General features: G+C 32.3%; 2 protein-coding genes across 4 annotated transcripts; one reads left to right on the top strand and one right to left on the bottom strand.

Annotated features, from left to right (window-relative positions):
• Positions 1–1695: 1695 nt before the first annotated feature.
• LOC123007610 lies at positions 1696–5554 on the bottom strand. The gene is made up of 3 exons (XM_044402995.1): positions 4812–5554; positions 2286–2625; positions 1696–2104 (listed from the first exon to the last, which is right to left on the bottom strand). The coding sequence occupies exons 1-3, from the start codon at positions 5320–5322 to the stop codon at positions 1696–1698; spliced, it is 1260 nt and encodes a 419-aa protein (XP_044258930.1). The 5' UTR covers positions 5323–5554.
• On the top strand, positions 4971–7083 carry LOC123007521. 3 transcript variants are annotated; one of them, XM_044402872.1, is made up of 6 exons: positions 4971–5275; positions 5338–5618; positions 5674–5777; positions 5973–6178; positions 6670–6783; positions 6854–7083. In XM_044402872.1, the coding sequence occupies exons 2-6, from the start codon at positions 5615–5617 to the stop codon at positions 6996–6998; spliced, it is 573 nt and encodes a 190-aa protein (XP_044258807.1). In that variant the 5' UTR covers positions 4971–5275; positions 5338–5614; the 3' UTR covers positions 6999–7083. The 3 variants fall into 3 exon arrangements, with proteins under 3 accessions (XP_044258807.1, XP_044258806.1, XP_044258808.1); XM_044402871.1 differs by having other exon boundaries at positions 4973–5275; positions 5338–5777; XM_044402873.1 differs by having other exon boundaries at positions 4976–5275; positions 5338–5777; positions 6841–6988.
• The last annotated feature ends 7006 nt before the right edge of the window (positions 7084–14089 follow it).

Consider the following 14089-nt stretch of genomic DNA (forward strand, 5'->3'; position numbering starts at 1 on the left):
CTGAACGGTTCCGCCGTCTGGCATATTCGACCATCTCTGTGGTAGCAGTGGTGTGTAAAGTAGTTCATTAAGGTAGATGGAACGACGGGTTAAATTTATCGCCAGGTGATTTATCAGAGGGAATTGCAGATGAGACACTTTAGTGGCAGTTACCGTTACCTGAATCGCCGTGGTTTTAGGGACAGCCTCTCTAATTCTTTATCTGCTGGCTCAATTCCAGTCGCCTCAATCTGGTGGCCGAGAGATGCGCATCAGGGTCACTCGACCATGACGAAAGGGCATGCCTTGCTGCATAACCTACGGTAATATTGCCGTCAAGATTTACGGCTTATCGATCTCTAATTACTCCTGGACGTCCCACACAGACTGATTTATTGTCTTATATATTTTCGGTAATTCCGCAGATTTATGTGTATCGATTAAAAATTTTGGCTAGAAAACATCCCATCAATAACCAGGGATTCATCGCAAACAATTGATGGATACGAGTTCAAAAGCAAATAATTTAAACATTTTCATTTCCCTAATTCTGCATTCGCCCAAATGTGAAAAGTTAAGCAAGATTTGTGACTGAAACAACCTTTTCAGCCCAACTCGATAAGAGTTTTTCTAGTATCTGAAAATGAATCGGCATTACGACTCTTCTGTAAACACAACACGATTCAATTTCATTCTAAATAAAAATTATGGTCCTCCAAATAAACCTGTTCAGAGGTTTTTCAAGTTTACCTCTGCTTTTTGAACATTTTTTCCATTTCAGTTGAAACATATTTATTTTAATAGACAATTGACAAAAAGACAAGTTTTTCAGGAGTTTCAAGAGTTTTTATATTTCTTTACTTCATTTCGGTTTGAAGCTTGCTTTACAAGCACTGCTAGTAATATTTTTTCAGTTTCTTATTATAATTTGGTGTTTTTAACACAGGTAAAATGCATTAACGACGATAAATTTGGAGTTGTTGTCAGATTTTTATTATTACTGCTGTAATCATCAGGGTTTCAGTATTTGTACGCTTTTCTGTCAGGAACTTCAGAAAACCCCAAGATAATTTTCTCTGAAAATTCAGTATTGATCGAAACTTTACTTTTGTTTTAAGATTCCGTTACAATTTTTAATGTTTTCTTAATTATTCTTGTTGAGTACTTGAAACCTATTATTTAGCAATAAAGAACAATAAGGATTTTTGATTCTTGATTTTACACAAAATCTTGTCAATTTTGAATACTGAATACCTAAACTGCGAAAAATATTTAACTTTATCTTCGAATTTCGCTTGAAACGCTTATACCACAATAGCTAATTAAAAACTGTTAACATTTTAAATATGTTTATACACAAAATTATCCGCATCTCTAGCATTTATTCGTTTTGCTGCAAAATAACTATGGAATTAATCAGAATTTATTTAGGACTTTGAACAAAAACGTTTCAGTTTAATTTTGCTCTGTTCAAATAAGCCATTGCAAAGAGAATTATTTAGTGCTTTTCTGCAATTAAAATAGTTGATGTCCTGCTATTTCTGTTTGTAATAATTATTACTCGACGGCAAGGTGTCTCTTGCACTTGTTCCAAACATAATAACATCATGTATAATAGGTGCACATGTTTGCTATGAAAATAACAATTAGGAAATACTGTTAAACAGAATATGGACTTAGTTTGATGCTTGTTTTATGCCGATTATTATTCGACAATCAGGAAACTAGTAGTTTATTAAAATAATTACAAATACAGAACAAGATAATTAAATTAGTTTTAACAAACATTGGTCGAGTTGACGATTTTGCATCAAATAGTCGTAAAAATTTTAACCAAAGCGTTTCTTGTGTTTCTTTTTTCTCTTCTTCTTGTTTGCGTAGCATTAAATGAGTTAGTGCTTTACTTGGCTCACAAGTTTTGCTCTTTTTATTAAAAATGTGACCCCACTTACAAACACATTTGAAGGACCCTAGCAAGTTTAAGCAAGTTTCCTTTTCAGGGTTACAAGCATGTGCTCCTGTGGCACACTCGTCGATATCTACACATATTCCGTAGAAAGAGCTCCACTCTAAACCTTTTTCGCGACATTTGCAACTCACATTCCATCTGTTCAAAATCAGGTCACTGCAAAATATCGATCGATGTGTAAAATTACATAAAAATGTTGCCGGCCGCTAAATTAGATTAGTGTAATTTTTTCCGGCGTGAAATACAACTCGTTGACGCTTTTCCCTAATTTCCACCACCCTCATCTGATTCAAAAGCGAGATAATTGTGAATCACGCCCGCATATTGTTAGTTATACCTGAAGTCGGTATTCCGGGAGCGATCTACGACACATTCTCGCTGACCCGGGGGATTAGCTTCAAAGCAGGGGTTTTCTGGCGTATCCCAGCAGTTTTCCGGTCGAGTCAGGTGCTTGATGGGACAGCAGGGATCCGGACAGAAACTGTAGAAAGCGCAGGAGTAAGGAATTGCATCATTGGCGCGATCGTCCCGGTTATTCGGGCCAAACTCAGGATCCAAACAATCGGCGAAATTATCGCATTTGTCCGAGAGGTGGCTCAATGTCGGCTCCGACTTCATTGTGTACCAGCACATGTAATAACTTGCAGTGACACGCCACTGAAAGCGTTCCAGAGGACCTGACGAGAGCTTTATTGAATTAAGCGGCTAACACCGGAACTACTTTAGGTGGATCAAGGGGCTAGACATGTTCAAACTCGCGGGTTAGCAAGCGATCTGACAGGTTTGGAGCATTTGGCGGAAAGCTAGATAAGGCATTATTCTCGATCAAGAAAAAAATTGGTGGCCACAGTTGTTAAATTAAAATTTACACAGCTTTACATCTAAGAGTTTGAAAACAAATTTAACATTTGGCCTAATAGAGATAAAAGTAAGAAATAAATCACTTGGAATCAAAAACTTAAAAAAATCAATCTATTGGAAAAAAATACTATTGTTTTCGATCCTTTAATACATCCTTTTTGTTCCTCATTAATTATATTGTTTTCTAGACAGTGATTATAGATTAGTTCATATATGCAAGATGTCATTATCTTATCAATTGTTGAAAGATACGTAATGAGTCTATATTTAGATAGATTTTTAGTATCTGAATCTTTTGGTTTTAAATAAGTGATCCCATGGGTTAAGACTCTGGAAAATGTTGTGAATTTATAATAAAATTATTAAGATGCCACAAAAGTAATGAATGTACATACACAAGTAAACTTTTTTAACCAAAATTGTGAATTTTGTCATTTCCTGGAGATTTCCAATTATGTGATTTATTTATCATTTTTATTAAAATTTCATTTCTAATCTGAAAAGATGGCATGTCATTTTTTGTTGAAACTTCTGTATTAATAAGATTTAACCCAGATGATGGCATGTTAAAATCTTTTTTCTCAAACCAAATGTTTTTCCAAATTTGGGTTAAATTATCTTGTTTGGGGAGACCATTGTTTAATGATTCCTCATTATTTAAATTACGATAAAAAAATTTTCATTGTTTAAAAATTGTGATTTTTGTATTTTCCTAAGGTGAGATTGTTAATATGTCTTCAATCTTTTAGAATAAAGAGACAATTTTTGCATTAAAGTATCTTTGATTTGTAAAAGTGTTGAATTATACTCTGGATAAATGTTGCGGTGTATCCTGTTTTTCCTAATAATTCGCTCTATGCATTGGTTTATGTGTTGTGTATTTATACCTTTCAGGTATTGTGTAATTTGACCTAAATCTTTCCTAATTGAATTTATTTTTTCAGTAAGTCTAATTTCGCATTCTGGTGTATGATTTATGTTTGTGTTTTAGAATGTCTATAAAATTTTTTAAAAATATTAATTCTAATAGCAGCTACTGCTGCACAATAAATTAGTGTATGAAGAGTTATGAATGAAAGGCAGGTTGTTAGATATTTTGGAAGTATATGATAATTTCGACAATTGCTGTAAATTTTATAGTATATTTTAGTTTGGGAATGTCAGGTCTTTCAGTTGGGTTTGTATTTTAATAAAGAAGAACAGCTTGTTTAAATTCCTTCTCAATTTCAAATTTAAAATTCTGTTGGTAACGAAAATTGTTGGAAGTCGAATTGTTCAAAATAATATCGTTCAGATCATTACCTTCAGAATCATTTGGGTTTAAGTTATTGTTTACTTCAAAACTACTGGTTGTGTTTAAATTGGTAGTGGCATCCGTATTTATTCTTGTTTTAGATTTAATGTCACATTTAATTTTTTTTTAATTTCAGATGGTAAAAGTCATTTTTAACAAGAACTATTATTATTCAATTAAGAAATTAATTGTCAATGTGACACTTAGTTGTCAAATAAAGAAAACAGCCAATGTGATAGAACTTAAAAAGTAGAGAAAAAAGTCTAAAACCAAGAAAGAAATTAAGTTTTTTTTTTACTGAATCAGAATAATGAAGTTGTCATTACAGATTTGCTCGTTTCAGGAGAAGCAAAAAATTCCTTTTGTAAACTCACTCCGGAGACATACTGTATACTTTTTACCTCTAATTAATTTTTATATGTAAAAATTTAATAATAATAATAGACCAAAAGCTTTTTCAAAGGATATTTCACAAAAATTTAAGGTCTACGTTAAAAATTGTCATAGTAAAAAGTAAAAACTGCAAATCTTATTTTCTCATTTTTCTACAATAATAAATAACTCATAATATCACTATTAGACACATTGTTTATCTGTAAGATTGGTAAATAACTTTTTTTATTTGAATAAAACTCTGACTCTCTCTCTGAAACTTGAAACTTTCTCCATTTACAAGCACTTGGAGTTCTTTTTCCACCGCTTTCTTACCTTCAAACGGATTGGCTTGTATATCATCCACTTGCTTCATTTTCCTGCACTCTTTATCAACAATTTCAATTTGTTGCGTGTTATTCTCTCCCCATTGTTGTTCTTGTATAACAACAGTGGTATCGTCACTCCTCGTCATCCCGGCTTTCCTCACCCTTTTCCGCAAATAGTCCACGCATTCGATCAGAGACTGCTCGCAGTACTTGTGCACCTCCCAGTGCAACGATCGCAAAGGGGGTCGAGGGAATCCCCGGTAATACTCTCTGCGAGCTAGTTTCGCATCGGGTTCGTATCTCCTGTCATATTCATTGAATTTGTGCGCTCGTAAGTAATAAGCTATATCTTTGAGAGCGTCAACCAACCATATGTTTGCGCTTGTATTGCTGGAGTTTGTTACCGGAGGCGGCGAAGAATGGGCTTTTTCCGTTGAGTGACTTGTTGATGAGGAACGATCGATTAGGAGGGTGAGAAGTAGCGAGAAAAAAACGCAACGGGACACTTTTAGTGACATTTATACTTTTGACAGCTTGATTCGGGGGATTTCACAAAGCGATTAATGTCTTTCTGGGTTTAATTTGATTTGTGGATTTTTACTCATCGAGAATAAAACAAATCAAAACTTGAAAAACCCACTTGCAAATTTTTTAATTCTGATGACAATTCAGATTTTATATCAAATATTTGCACACTTTTCAACAAACCGACCAACTAATCAAAAGAACCAATATTTATCTTTTGTTGGAAGAGGATACAGTTTGTGACCTCTACCTGTGGTTACTTTTCATTTTGTTACTGCAGCAATCATGTGTAAGAGTTGAAATTTAATTAATGTCTCGACAAAGTAACCGAAATTGTTTCGTAGCAAAATTTTTAGTTTTCTTAGTTTTAATCCATTTGTGCTCTTTGGAGAAAACTCTCTATCGCCAAAAACGCTTCTTGTATTTTCCAAATGGAGGCACGTTTAAGGTGAGTCAAATAAATACCACATTAATGTCGACATTAACCAGATTTGAGTTTATACAAACATTTCAAATTCAAATTTATAATAAATCAGCACGGAATTGTCAATATCTCTAAATTTCGGGGTAATTTCTATGACAAGTGAATAATTCCTGAGCGGTTGCAATAATTCCACATAATTGAAAATTAATTTATTTCTAGTTGGTATTGGGTTTTGCGACTCCGGTTAAATTAGGTTTAAAACAGTCCATGGCCTGGGGATGGAATTTTCAATTTCAATATGCCGAACCTCAAACACCTAATAACACGAGAATTTATCCACCAATAATCGGTAGATCAAGAATAAAACGTGATGATAGAAACGACCGTGCTTTATTTTACTCGGCTATTGAGGATATTTTAAACAGGTAAGTTCAAGATTTAGAAGTTAGTCAAGTCGAATTACCAAGTTTGTTTTGAGGAGACTTATAGTTGAATTGCGCACTTCAATTGATTTGTTATTAAAATTAAATCGGGAATTTATCTAGGATTTGGTTTAGTTTGTTAATTTTTAATTAAACTGCCTTTATAGCGACTTGGCAAATGTTTGGTTTCTAGTTAGATTAATTCACACCGAGTAAACACCACAGGATGAGTTTGATTTTTTTTCGAATAAATTTGATAGGTTTGTGACCTGTTTGTTTACATTTTTTGATCGGAGTTGTGATAATTAGAGCCGGTTTATGCCATTAAGTATCCTAATTCCCGCATCCATTAAATTTAATACCAAGTAAAATAATTTAGGGTCACCATTAAACTGTTGATAGTCCCCTAAAACCAGCTTATCTGAGTTAATTTTGTGGTGGCATTAGACTCGTCCACCACTACTAATGTAAAGTCAACACGGATATTTTTTCAGGAACGGTTTCAGCGGACGTGCTTGTCTTTTGCGGAGCATTTGCGAGAATGCCCTACACAGCTTGCACCATGAAGCAAATGGATTGTACGGCCATCTCCTGCACATAGCCCTAACGTAAGATCTAAGTGTTATCGACAGGCTGCAAGTAAACTTCAAGTTTGTTACAAATAGGTTTCAATTACAGACCAGACTACGGGAATGCAATTTCTGATCTAGATCCGGTTTATTTGGAGGCAAAGAAAGCGGGAGAGTTTGGAGTCGACTGTTCCACTTTGTATCCCGAATGTGGAGACTGCGGATTGCTGGACACGATTTCGCTCCTCGAGTGATTTTCTAACGAAGAAAATTTATAAAATTTAATTTGCTTTGTGTTTAAGACTCCAACAGGTCAAAGAATAAAATTTCATATTGCAACACAAAGTTTTATATTATTATTTGAATCAAACGCGAATTTAAAGCTTCCTTCATCGTAAACTTTATGAATAACCCACGGCGATTGCAACAATATTTGTCTTGCATTTATTTAGATTGTGAGTTTGCTGCTGCAGACATCAAATCACCATCTTAACGCCTACATTTGATCGGATAATTTGCGAAAAGCCCGGATTTAAATTTGTTCTTCAGTGCACAAAGTTATCGATACGGTCTGGAATGCGAATGTAAGGCCGCTTAAGACATGTGGGAAATGTCCGATTACGACTAAGAGCCCCTATTCAAACCTTTACCACTTTTGTCCTTCTCGAAATTGCAAAGCAAACTCAAAAAATATTCGTTCTTTCATTTTCACAATTTTCTAATCAAGTTTTATAACAGGATTTAATAACTCGCAACAAAATTTTAATGTGGAATTGATCGTCAATAAGTCTTATGAGGTTGGATTTTACGACAAAGTTACTTAATTGCCATTTTGCTGGGAAACCTCGACTTACGACAAAATTCAAAACTAAAGCAACACAGATCTAGCCACAAACAATGTTAATAACAATATTATCAAGCACTTTCAAAACCATTGTTTAATATTTTGAAAATTTGAAAAAAAAACTTAGAATAGCGTAAGAAACACAACGTAAAAATATTATTAAAATTATAAACTTACGAACATTATGTAAGTAATGTAAAAGCAGGTAAATGCGTAAACGTAAGGACTACAATACTTTTCTTTAAAGACGTGCACGTAAAAATGTAAAAATAAAGTAAGTAAACGTAATCGTAACTTCTTGAGAATATATTTGAGAATTGAAACAAAATTTAAATTTTTATGTTTTTAAATGTAGTGGAAATCTATAAAAATGCAAATTTAGAAATGTGACAACTTAAAACAACTTAAAGTAGGAAATCAAATCAGTTGTTCTAACAGAACATTGTTTTAATTGTTAAAACTGTACATACAGGGTGCGCCGGAACGCGCGCCCCAGAGAAAAATGCTATATAAGGTAACATACCAGGAACATGGAAAAAATGTTAAAAAAAGTTATGAGGGTTTAAAGTTTGCACTTTGACTCTATTTATTTCTGTCGGGAAAATAATTTTACAAGTTTTTTGCTATAGGCTATTAAAAGAGGAAACAAGGAAGTTGTGTCCTAAATTGTAACTCTGTTTAATGTTATTTGTGGCTTTCATTGGCAAAATTTTTGTACCTTTACTAAATAATTGTAAAAAAACATATACAAGATCATCAGCATCATTAAATAGACATAAAAATGTCATATGTCAAAAAATAAAAGTAAAAATTTTTTAACAGAAAGAATTTTTTAAACATTTTTTTCATGTTCCTGGTATCTTACCTTACTTGAAAATTTTCTCTGGGGCGCGAGTTCTGGCGCACCTGTATATCTCAAGGCTTTTTCATTGCCACACTGTCAATAATTGTGTTTTTTGAAGTGAAATAGCTCAAACATTTGATTTCTGAGTAAAAGAAAATCTGTGTTACACAACTAAACCCTACTGACAAATTTATAGCGAATGAAATTTATAGCAGTAGAAAAATCTCGAGATATAAAAATTGTATGACAAAAAAATTTCGCAGCTCAAAATAAATCCACTTTCTCCCAGACGACAAAAAAAACAAATCCTAGACTACAAACTTGATTTTAATAGTAAATGATGTTATTAGGAGTAAAAGTGATAGTTTATGTAGCAAAGCTAAACGTTTATTTTTTCCGAACGCAGTGAGGCAAATAATTTAACTGAGCCACTTTTACTTCAAATAATATACTATTTTATCTGCAAACGTATTCAGATCAAGAGTAAAGAGCAATACTATAATTGGTAAAATAATCAGAATTCTTTTCAACTAATGAAATTATAACAACGTTTATAAAAAAAAAAACGTCACGCAACTGTATTGGAATTTGTGTTTACGATAATAATTATTAACTCAACTAGTGCAGTTAGTAGTGCAAATTTCAAATGCTGATGACCTTTAAGGTACCTCTCTAGATATTACTGAAGCATGGTAAAAGTAAAAACGCTTAGGCGCAAAAATAGAATTATTACTTCTTGTCTGAAAAGTACTCATTTAGACATAAAAGTAGTCACATTTGTAACGTTTGCGGATAAAAATGTATTTCTTTATGATACATTATCATACATTCAAAGAAAAACGATCTTGCAAACATAAAAATAAAGTCAACTAAACACAGAAAAATAATAAAATGGAGGCGAGTTGATTTGAATAAGTAATTATTTTTGGCAAAGTTTGATGCTTAGGCTAAGATTATACAGAATGGGTAATCTAAGGGAGGCTAGAGTGGTTTAGTGAATAATCGGGTCGGTTTGGGCAAAAAGTGTTCAAAAGCAAGCAAAAAGAGGAATTTAAATTGATTGTTTGCGTGATTAGAAAAAGCTTGAAAATTTTGATTGCTTCATGTATAAATTATCATGAGTGCTTTTGAATGCAAATATGTAGTTGTTTGCATGAAGTGTATTAATGATATCGCCTTTTGGCTATCTGACATCCCGTTAACGGAATCAAATAAACAGGCATTCAGGTCGTATCTCGCTACATCTGTGTCGTAATAGAGGATCTATTATCGAGGGTAGATTTAGTACCGGTTTAAAATGAAGTTTCGATCTCGGCTAAATTATATCGTCGGCGATAAATTTTTAGCTAAATAGGTATGCAAAGTTCCGTATGAAGATAAAGCGTGCAAGCGACCTGTCTAAGAAGTTTGTTTCCATAAACCGAAACTCTCCAGCGACTTTTGACTCGGGAGATAATCAAGAAGAACACGCTGCCAGTTTAGCTTGTATAAGTCGGTAGGCCATAATGTCGTCGGCGCTCTTGGCCCGGGAAACAACCGGAGTGATGTTGATTGATGGAGATATCTGTGTGTTATATTCACTGTGGAGACTTACCCTACTTTGCCATTCTACTCTATTCATACGAGAATATTTCGCAAATTTAAACTAATGGTACTGCATAAAAGCGACTTTCAAGCGGAACGAAATTCCTGCCAGATTCTAAAAACTCTGCTGCGATATCGAAACAGATAACAAATTATTCTGCTTCTACACATCATTTTTCATTACGGAAGAGCCAATGAAAAATGCAGACTTGGAAAGACAATGCTGCACTATTCGAATACACAACAATTTTTTACACTTTTGACGGAACTACTCGAGTGTGTTGGGTAGTTCTCCAAGTTTGCGCTTCGTTTAGCAAAAGACAAAGACAAAATTTAAAACTGTATCATAAACACAAATTGAATAATCGATAGTTTATCAAAAAGAGTTGCCGAAAGCCTTGGGCTGTATTTGAGATATCACGTTTAAACTGCAAATGACGTTCGCATTGGCTTTTGCCTTTGTTTGACACATCAAAGAGAACAATCGAAAAAGACCAGAAAAGTAAAAAGAATAGTTCAAAATTTAAATACTTTAATTGTATTATTTTATTATTTAAAAGAGCTTAAGATTAAAGAAAATAATAATTATTTTTCATAATTGAAACCTTATTTTTATTTTATTGCAATTTTTATCAGATGAATTAATTAACACAAGCGTAACAAAAACTAAATTTATTTTTTTAAATTTATTGTAAATCAAAATAAAAAAATTTGCAAAAAATTTTGTTGTTTCATTGCAAATTATACCTTAAGTTTAATAAACATTTAAAAATAAAACGCAAACATATATTTGTTTAATATTTTTTTAATATTAAATGACAGAAAAAAATCAGTGATTACTCGAGTTAAATTTTATAAAATCGGCACCACTGAGAGAATAATGCTTGATAGTTTAGTTGCTTATAGGAAAATGAGAGGAAAATACCACTGATGAATTAATTCGAGAGGCTTAAGTTTAGTGCACCTAAAATTGGTTTAGATATCTAGTTCAAGTAATGCTTGAAGCGTTTGAAGGTAATTAAAGTTTATTGCAGACTTAACAATTGCGGCATATTAATTAAACATAATTTTATGAGTAGGATTTAATCTAGCTCAGAATTTGCTGGGTGCGTGGGTAAAATAAAATTAATTGAACGAAATTCGAACTAGACAATGTAAAACCGTGTCTATTGTCGGTGTCCAAACACAAATTTAAACATTAAAGTATTAATCTGCGTGTTTATTCATAATTCATTTATTCGTGTGGAATTTTTAATGCGTTAAATATCAAATTAGAGAACAACACCAAAAACCGCGAAAATCTAATAATTCCTATTATCGACTTTTGTAATTTTTAATTCGTTTTTATGGCAGTGGTGCGTGCTTTATTCTTGTAATTATTTGAAACGTATGTGCAATTAGAATGAATTTACGAGCGCGTGATAAAATTAAAATAAAATGAATTCAACTAAATGGGTGTCTCTTTCCGGCGACACATTTTTCCTTTCGCAATTAGTCCGAGGCTGAAATCAATTTGCCGAAGTCGTGTCCATGTTTAAAACATCCAATAATCTATATGGACGCAAAATGACACTATCGACCAAAAAAGTAAAACCGGTGTTGTCGTCGGATAAAAGAAACAGGAGCTTGTGGACGTAATCAAGTTAAAGAACGTCTGTTAGATCGTGCTTTGGTGCTTCAAATTTAGGTCACGTGTGCCCTTTATGGCAGCTCGCATACCGATAAGCCCTTCAATACAACTATGTCAATACCATTTGATGACCACATGTAAGTAAAATCGACATCACTTACCCTTGCGTGATTGCACCAACTTGACGATAACGGATCCAATACACAAAAGAAACACTCCGTTTCCGGATAAATAAATTTCCCACTCAGTGTTCCAAACCGCTGATAACGGCACGAAGACTTTTATCATTGTTTTGCAAAATATCAGAACGTGTACATGATTTCTGAAATTATCACGTTGACATAGGTCTTAAATTGCAGATTTAATACCAAATATTGTAATTGAAGTACCTACTATAAAAAAATAATAAAACGATTAAATGTATGCACAAAAAAGTTATTCAAAATATTATTGTTTTTAACATCTATTAATTAATTCTAGTATCATACAGAAAATAACAACTACCACTAAAAAAATAAATGAAATTTTCAATTTCCAATAGTGTCTGTTGATTGAAATGGTTTTATTATTTACATCTCACTGTTTAATTAAAAACGCGCACAGAATTTTATTGATTCTTAAAATTCTCTTCCAACATTTGGTATTTTTGCATTAATGTTATTACAAATGTTATTACTTTATTACTTTTTAATTTATTTTATTTTGTACGCAATGTTAAAGAGTGCTTATATCAACTAATTTCAGTAGATAAAGTAGTCTTTTATCAACTAGTGAAATAAAGTAATTTTTATCTAATGTTTATATACAAGAAATTCTGGTAGGTGAGTACAAAATTAAACAAATATTATACACGACGATAAAGATTATTTATCTACTCTTGAAAAAAGTCTAGTCGTGACTTTGTCACTCGTAAACTTAACCTTTTCACTCGTAGATAAACAATTTCTTTATCGTCTTGTATAATAAAAAACTATTTTAAAACGTAGTGTTTCAGTTAAAACTTTTTAACCTACTCAAAAAATAAATCTTGTACTATGTTATATTATTTTTTACTTAAAATGTGATACTACAATTTTTAATTTTTTATGTTTGAGGTATGTACTTCTATTGTAAATTTATTTTTATATTTATTTATTGTATATTTTTTTATATAGATTTATTTGTCTTTTCGTTTGATATTTTTGTTGAACATTTATAATTTTTAGAAAGTATTTATTGATTTATTAAAACATTAGACGTTCTAAATAATAGTAGGAAATTCCCATTTTACATTTATTTGGCTTCAGCCGGGTCTTCATTCAAAACTTGTAGAAAGCAGAAACAGTTGTTAGACGTCCCTATTGTTTTACGTGGGTTCTAAACTAGACAGCAGATAGTTATTGAGAAAATTGCAGCGCCGAAATTCCAGTTTAATCTCAAGCCTAGCGGCTTAGAAGTTAACACTTTAAGGGCACCGATACCGGGCTGGTAGTTTACTAATTAATTGTTAAATTCTCACATATTCAACAATTAACATTTTTCTGATTATTATTAAAAAAGTTAACGTAATGTTCTTGATCGTATTGTTTGTGTTAATATTTAAACAAACAGTTTTAATTTTCGTCTTTATCTTCTTTGATTTGGCAAAAGTGCGTTAACAAGTTAAATTGATGTGTTTGTTTGCTGTAACAGTAAATGTAAAACAGCTATGTTTGCTTTGAACATGCGAAACACCCATGGAATATAAACATCAGGAACGATTTATTATCAGAATATTGACATGAATTGTGGGAGATGACAATAAAAGCACTAATTGCAAAAACCAGTGATAAATTTTGAGCACGAATTTTAATTCACATACCTCATAACTTACGTGCAATGCATAACAAAAATCAAAACGCAATCAGAAATAGGAGTTATGTGGCTTTTAATTGATACAAAATCAAACACGCCAAACAAAGCAATTTTATTCGGTTATTAGATTGAATTCCTACTCGTGGTGCTTAAAATTGTCATTGCACACATCGCATTCTTTCATTATTAGACATTCCAGAATAAAGTGGCGGCGAAAAAGTGATGCGTTAATTGTGCAATAAAAGGGGAAATAATTCGATGAAAGCATCAATAAGTTCCACTTTAAAATTCTTTTTTTCTTCTAAAACTGAAATGTGAACTAAACGTTTTTGAAATTTGGATCAGTTTTAATTTATTTCAAGAATCTTAATTAGGTTGTATTATTTTACCTTTTTCCGAGTTTTCATTTAAGCCTTAATTGAATTAGAAAGAACAAAGAAGTGTTATAACACAGTTGAAAAGAAACAAAATGTCCATTTGTTTCCCTAAATTTGTCCCCCAAATAAGAAAATTGCTTTATTACAGCGACTGGCTTTGGAAACGTTGAAGAAAGCTTTGTTTTATGAAAACTAAGTTAAAGAAGAACAGTCGATGTGGAGCTTGAGTTTAA

The sequence above is a fragment of the Tribolium madens genome, unplaced genomic scaffold, assembly GCF_015345945.1.
Source record: "Tribolium madens isolate multiple individuals breed KSU strain unplaced genomic scaffold, Tmad_KSU_1.1 Scaffold_3;HRSCAF=73;Tcas5.2_LG2, whole genome shotgun sequence".
NCBI lineage: Eukaryota > Metazoa > Arthropoda > Insecta > Coleoptera > Tenebrionidae > Tribolium > Tribolium madens.

Excerpts from the sequence above, each read along its gene's own strand:
- LOC123007610 (XM_044402995.1), bottom strand. The coding sequence starts at position 5,322 with ATGTCACTAAAAGTGTCCCGTTGCGTTTTTTTCTCGCTACTTCTCACC. Across the intron at positions 2,626-4,811 it reads ACAAGCCAATCCGTTTGAAG|GTCCTCTGGAACGCTTTCAG; the intron begins GTAAGAAAGCGG and ends AGCTCTCGTCAG. Across the intron at positions 2,105-2,285 it reads TCCCGGAATACCGACTTCAG|TGACCTGATTTTGAACAGAT; the intron begins GTATAACTAACA and ends GATATTTTGCAG.
- LOC123007521 (XM_044402871.1), top strand. The coding sequence starts at position 5,640 with ATGTCTCGACAAAGTAACCGAAATTGTTTCGTAGCAAAATTTTTAGTT. Across the intron at positions 6,179-6,669 it reads ATTGAGGATATTTTAAACAG|GAACGGTTTCAGCGGACGTG; the intron begins GTAAGTTCAAGA and ends ATATTTTTTCAG. Across the intron at positions 6,784-6,853 it reads CTCCTGCACATAGCCCTAAC|ACCAGACTACGGGAATGCAA; the intron begins GTAAGATCTAAG and ends TTTCAATTACAG.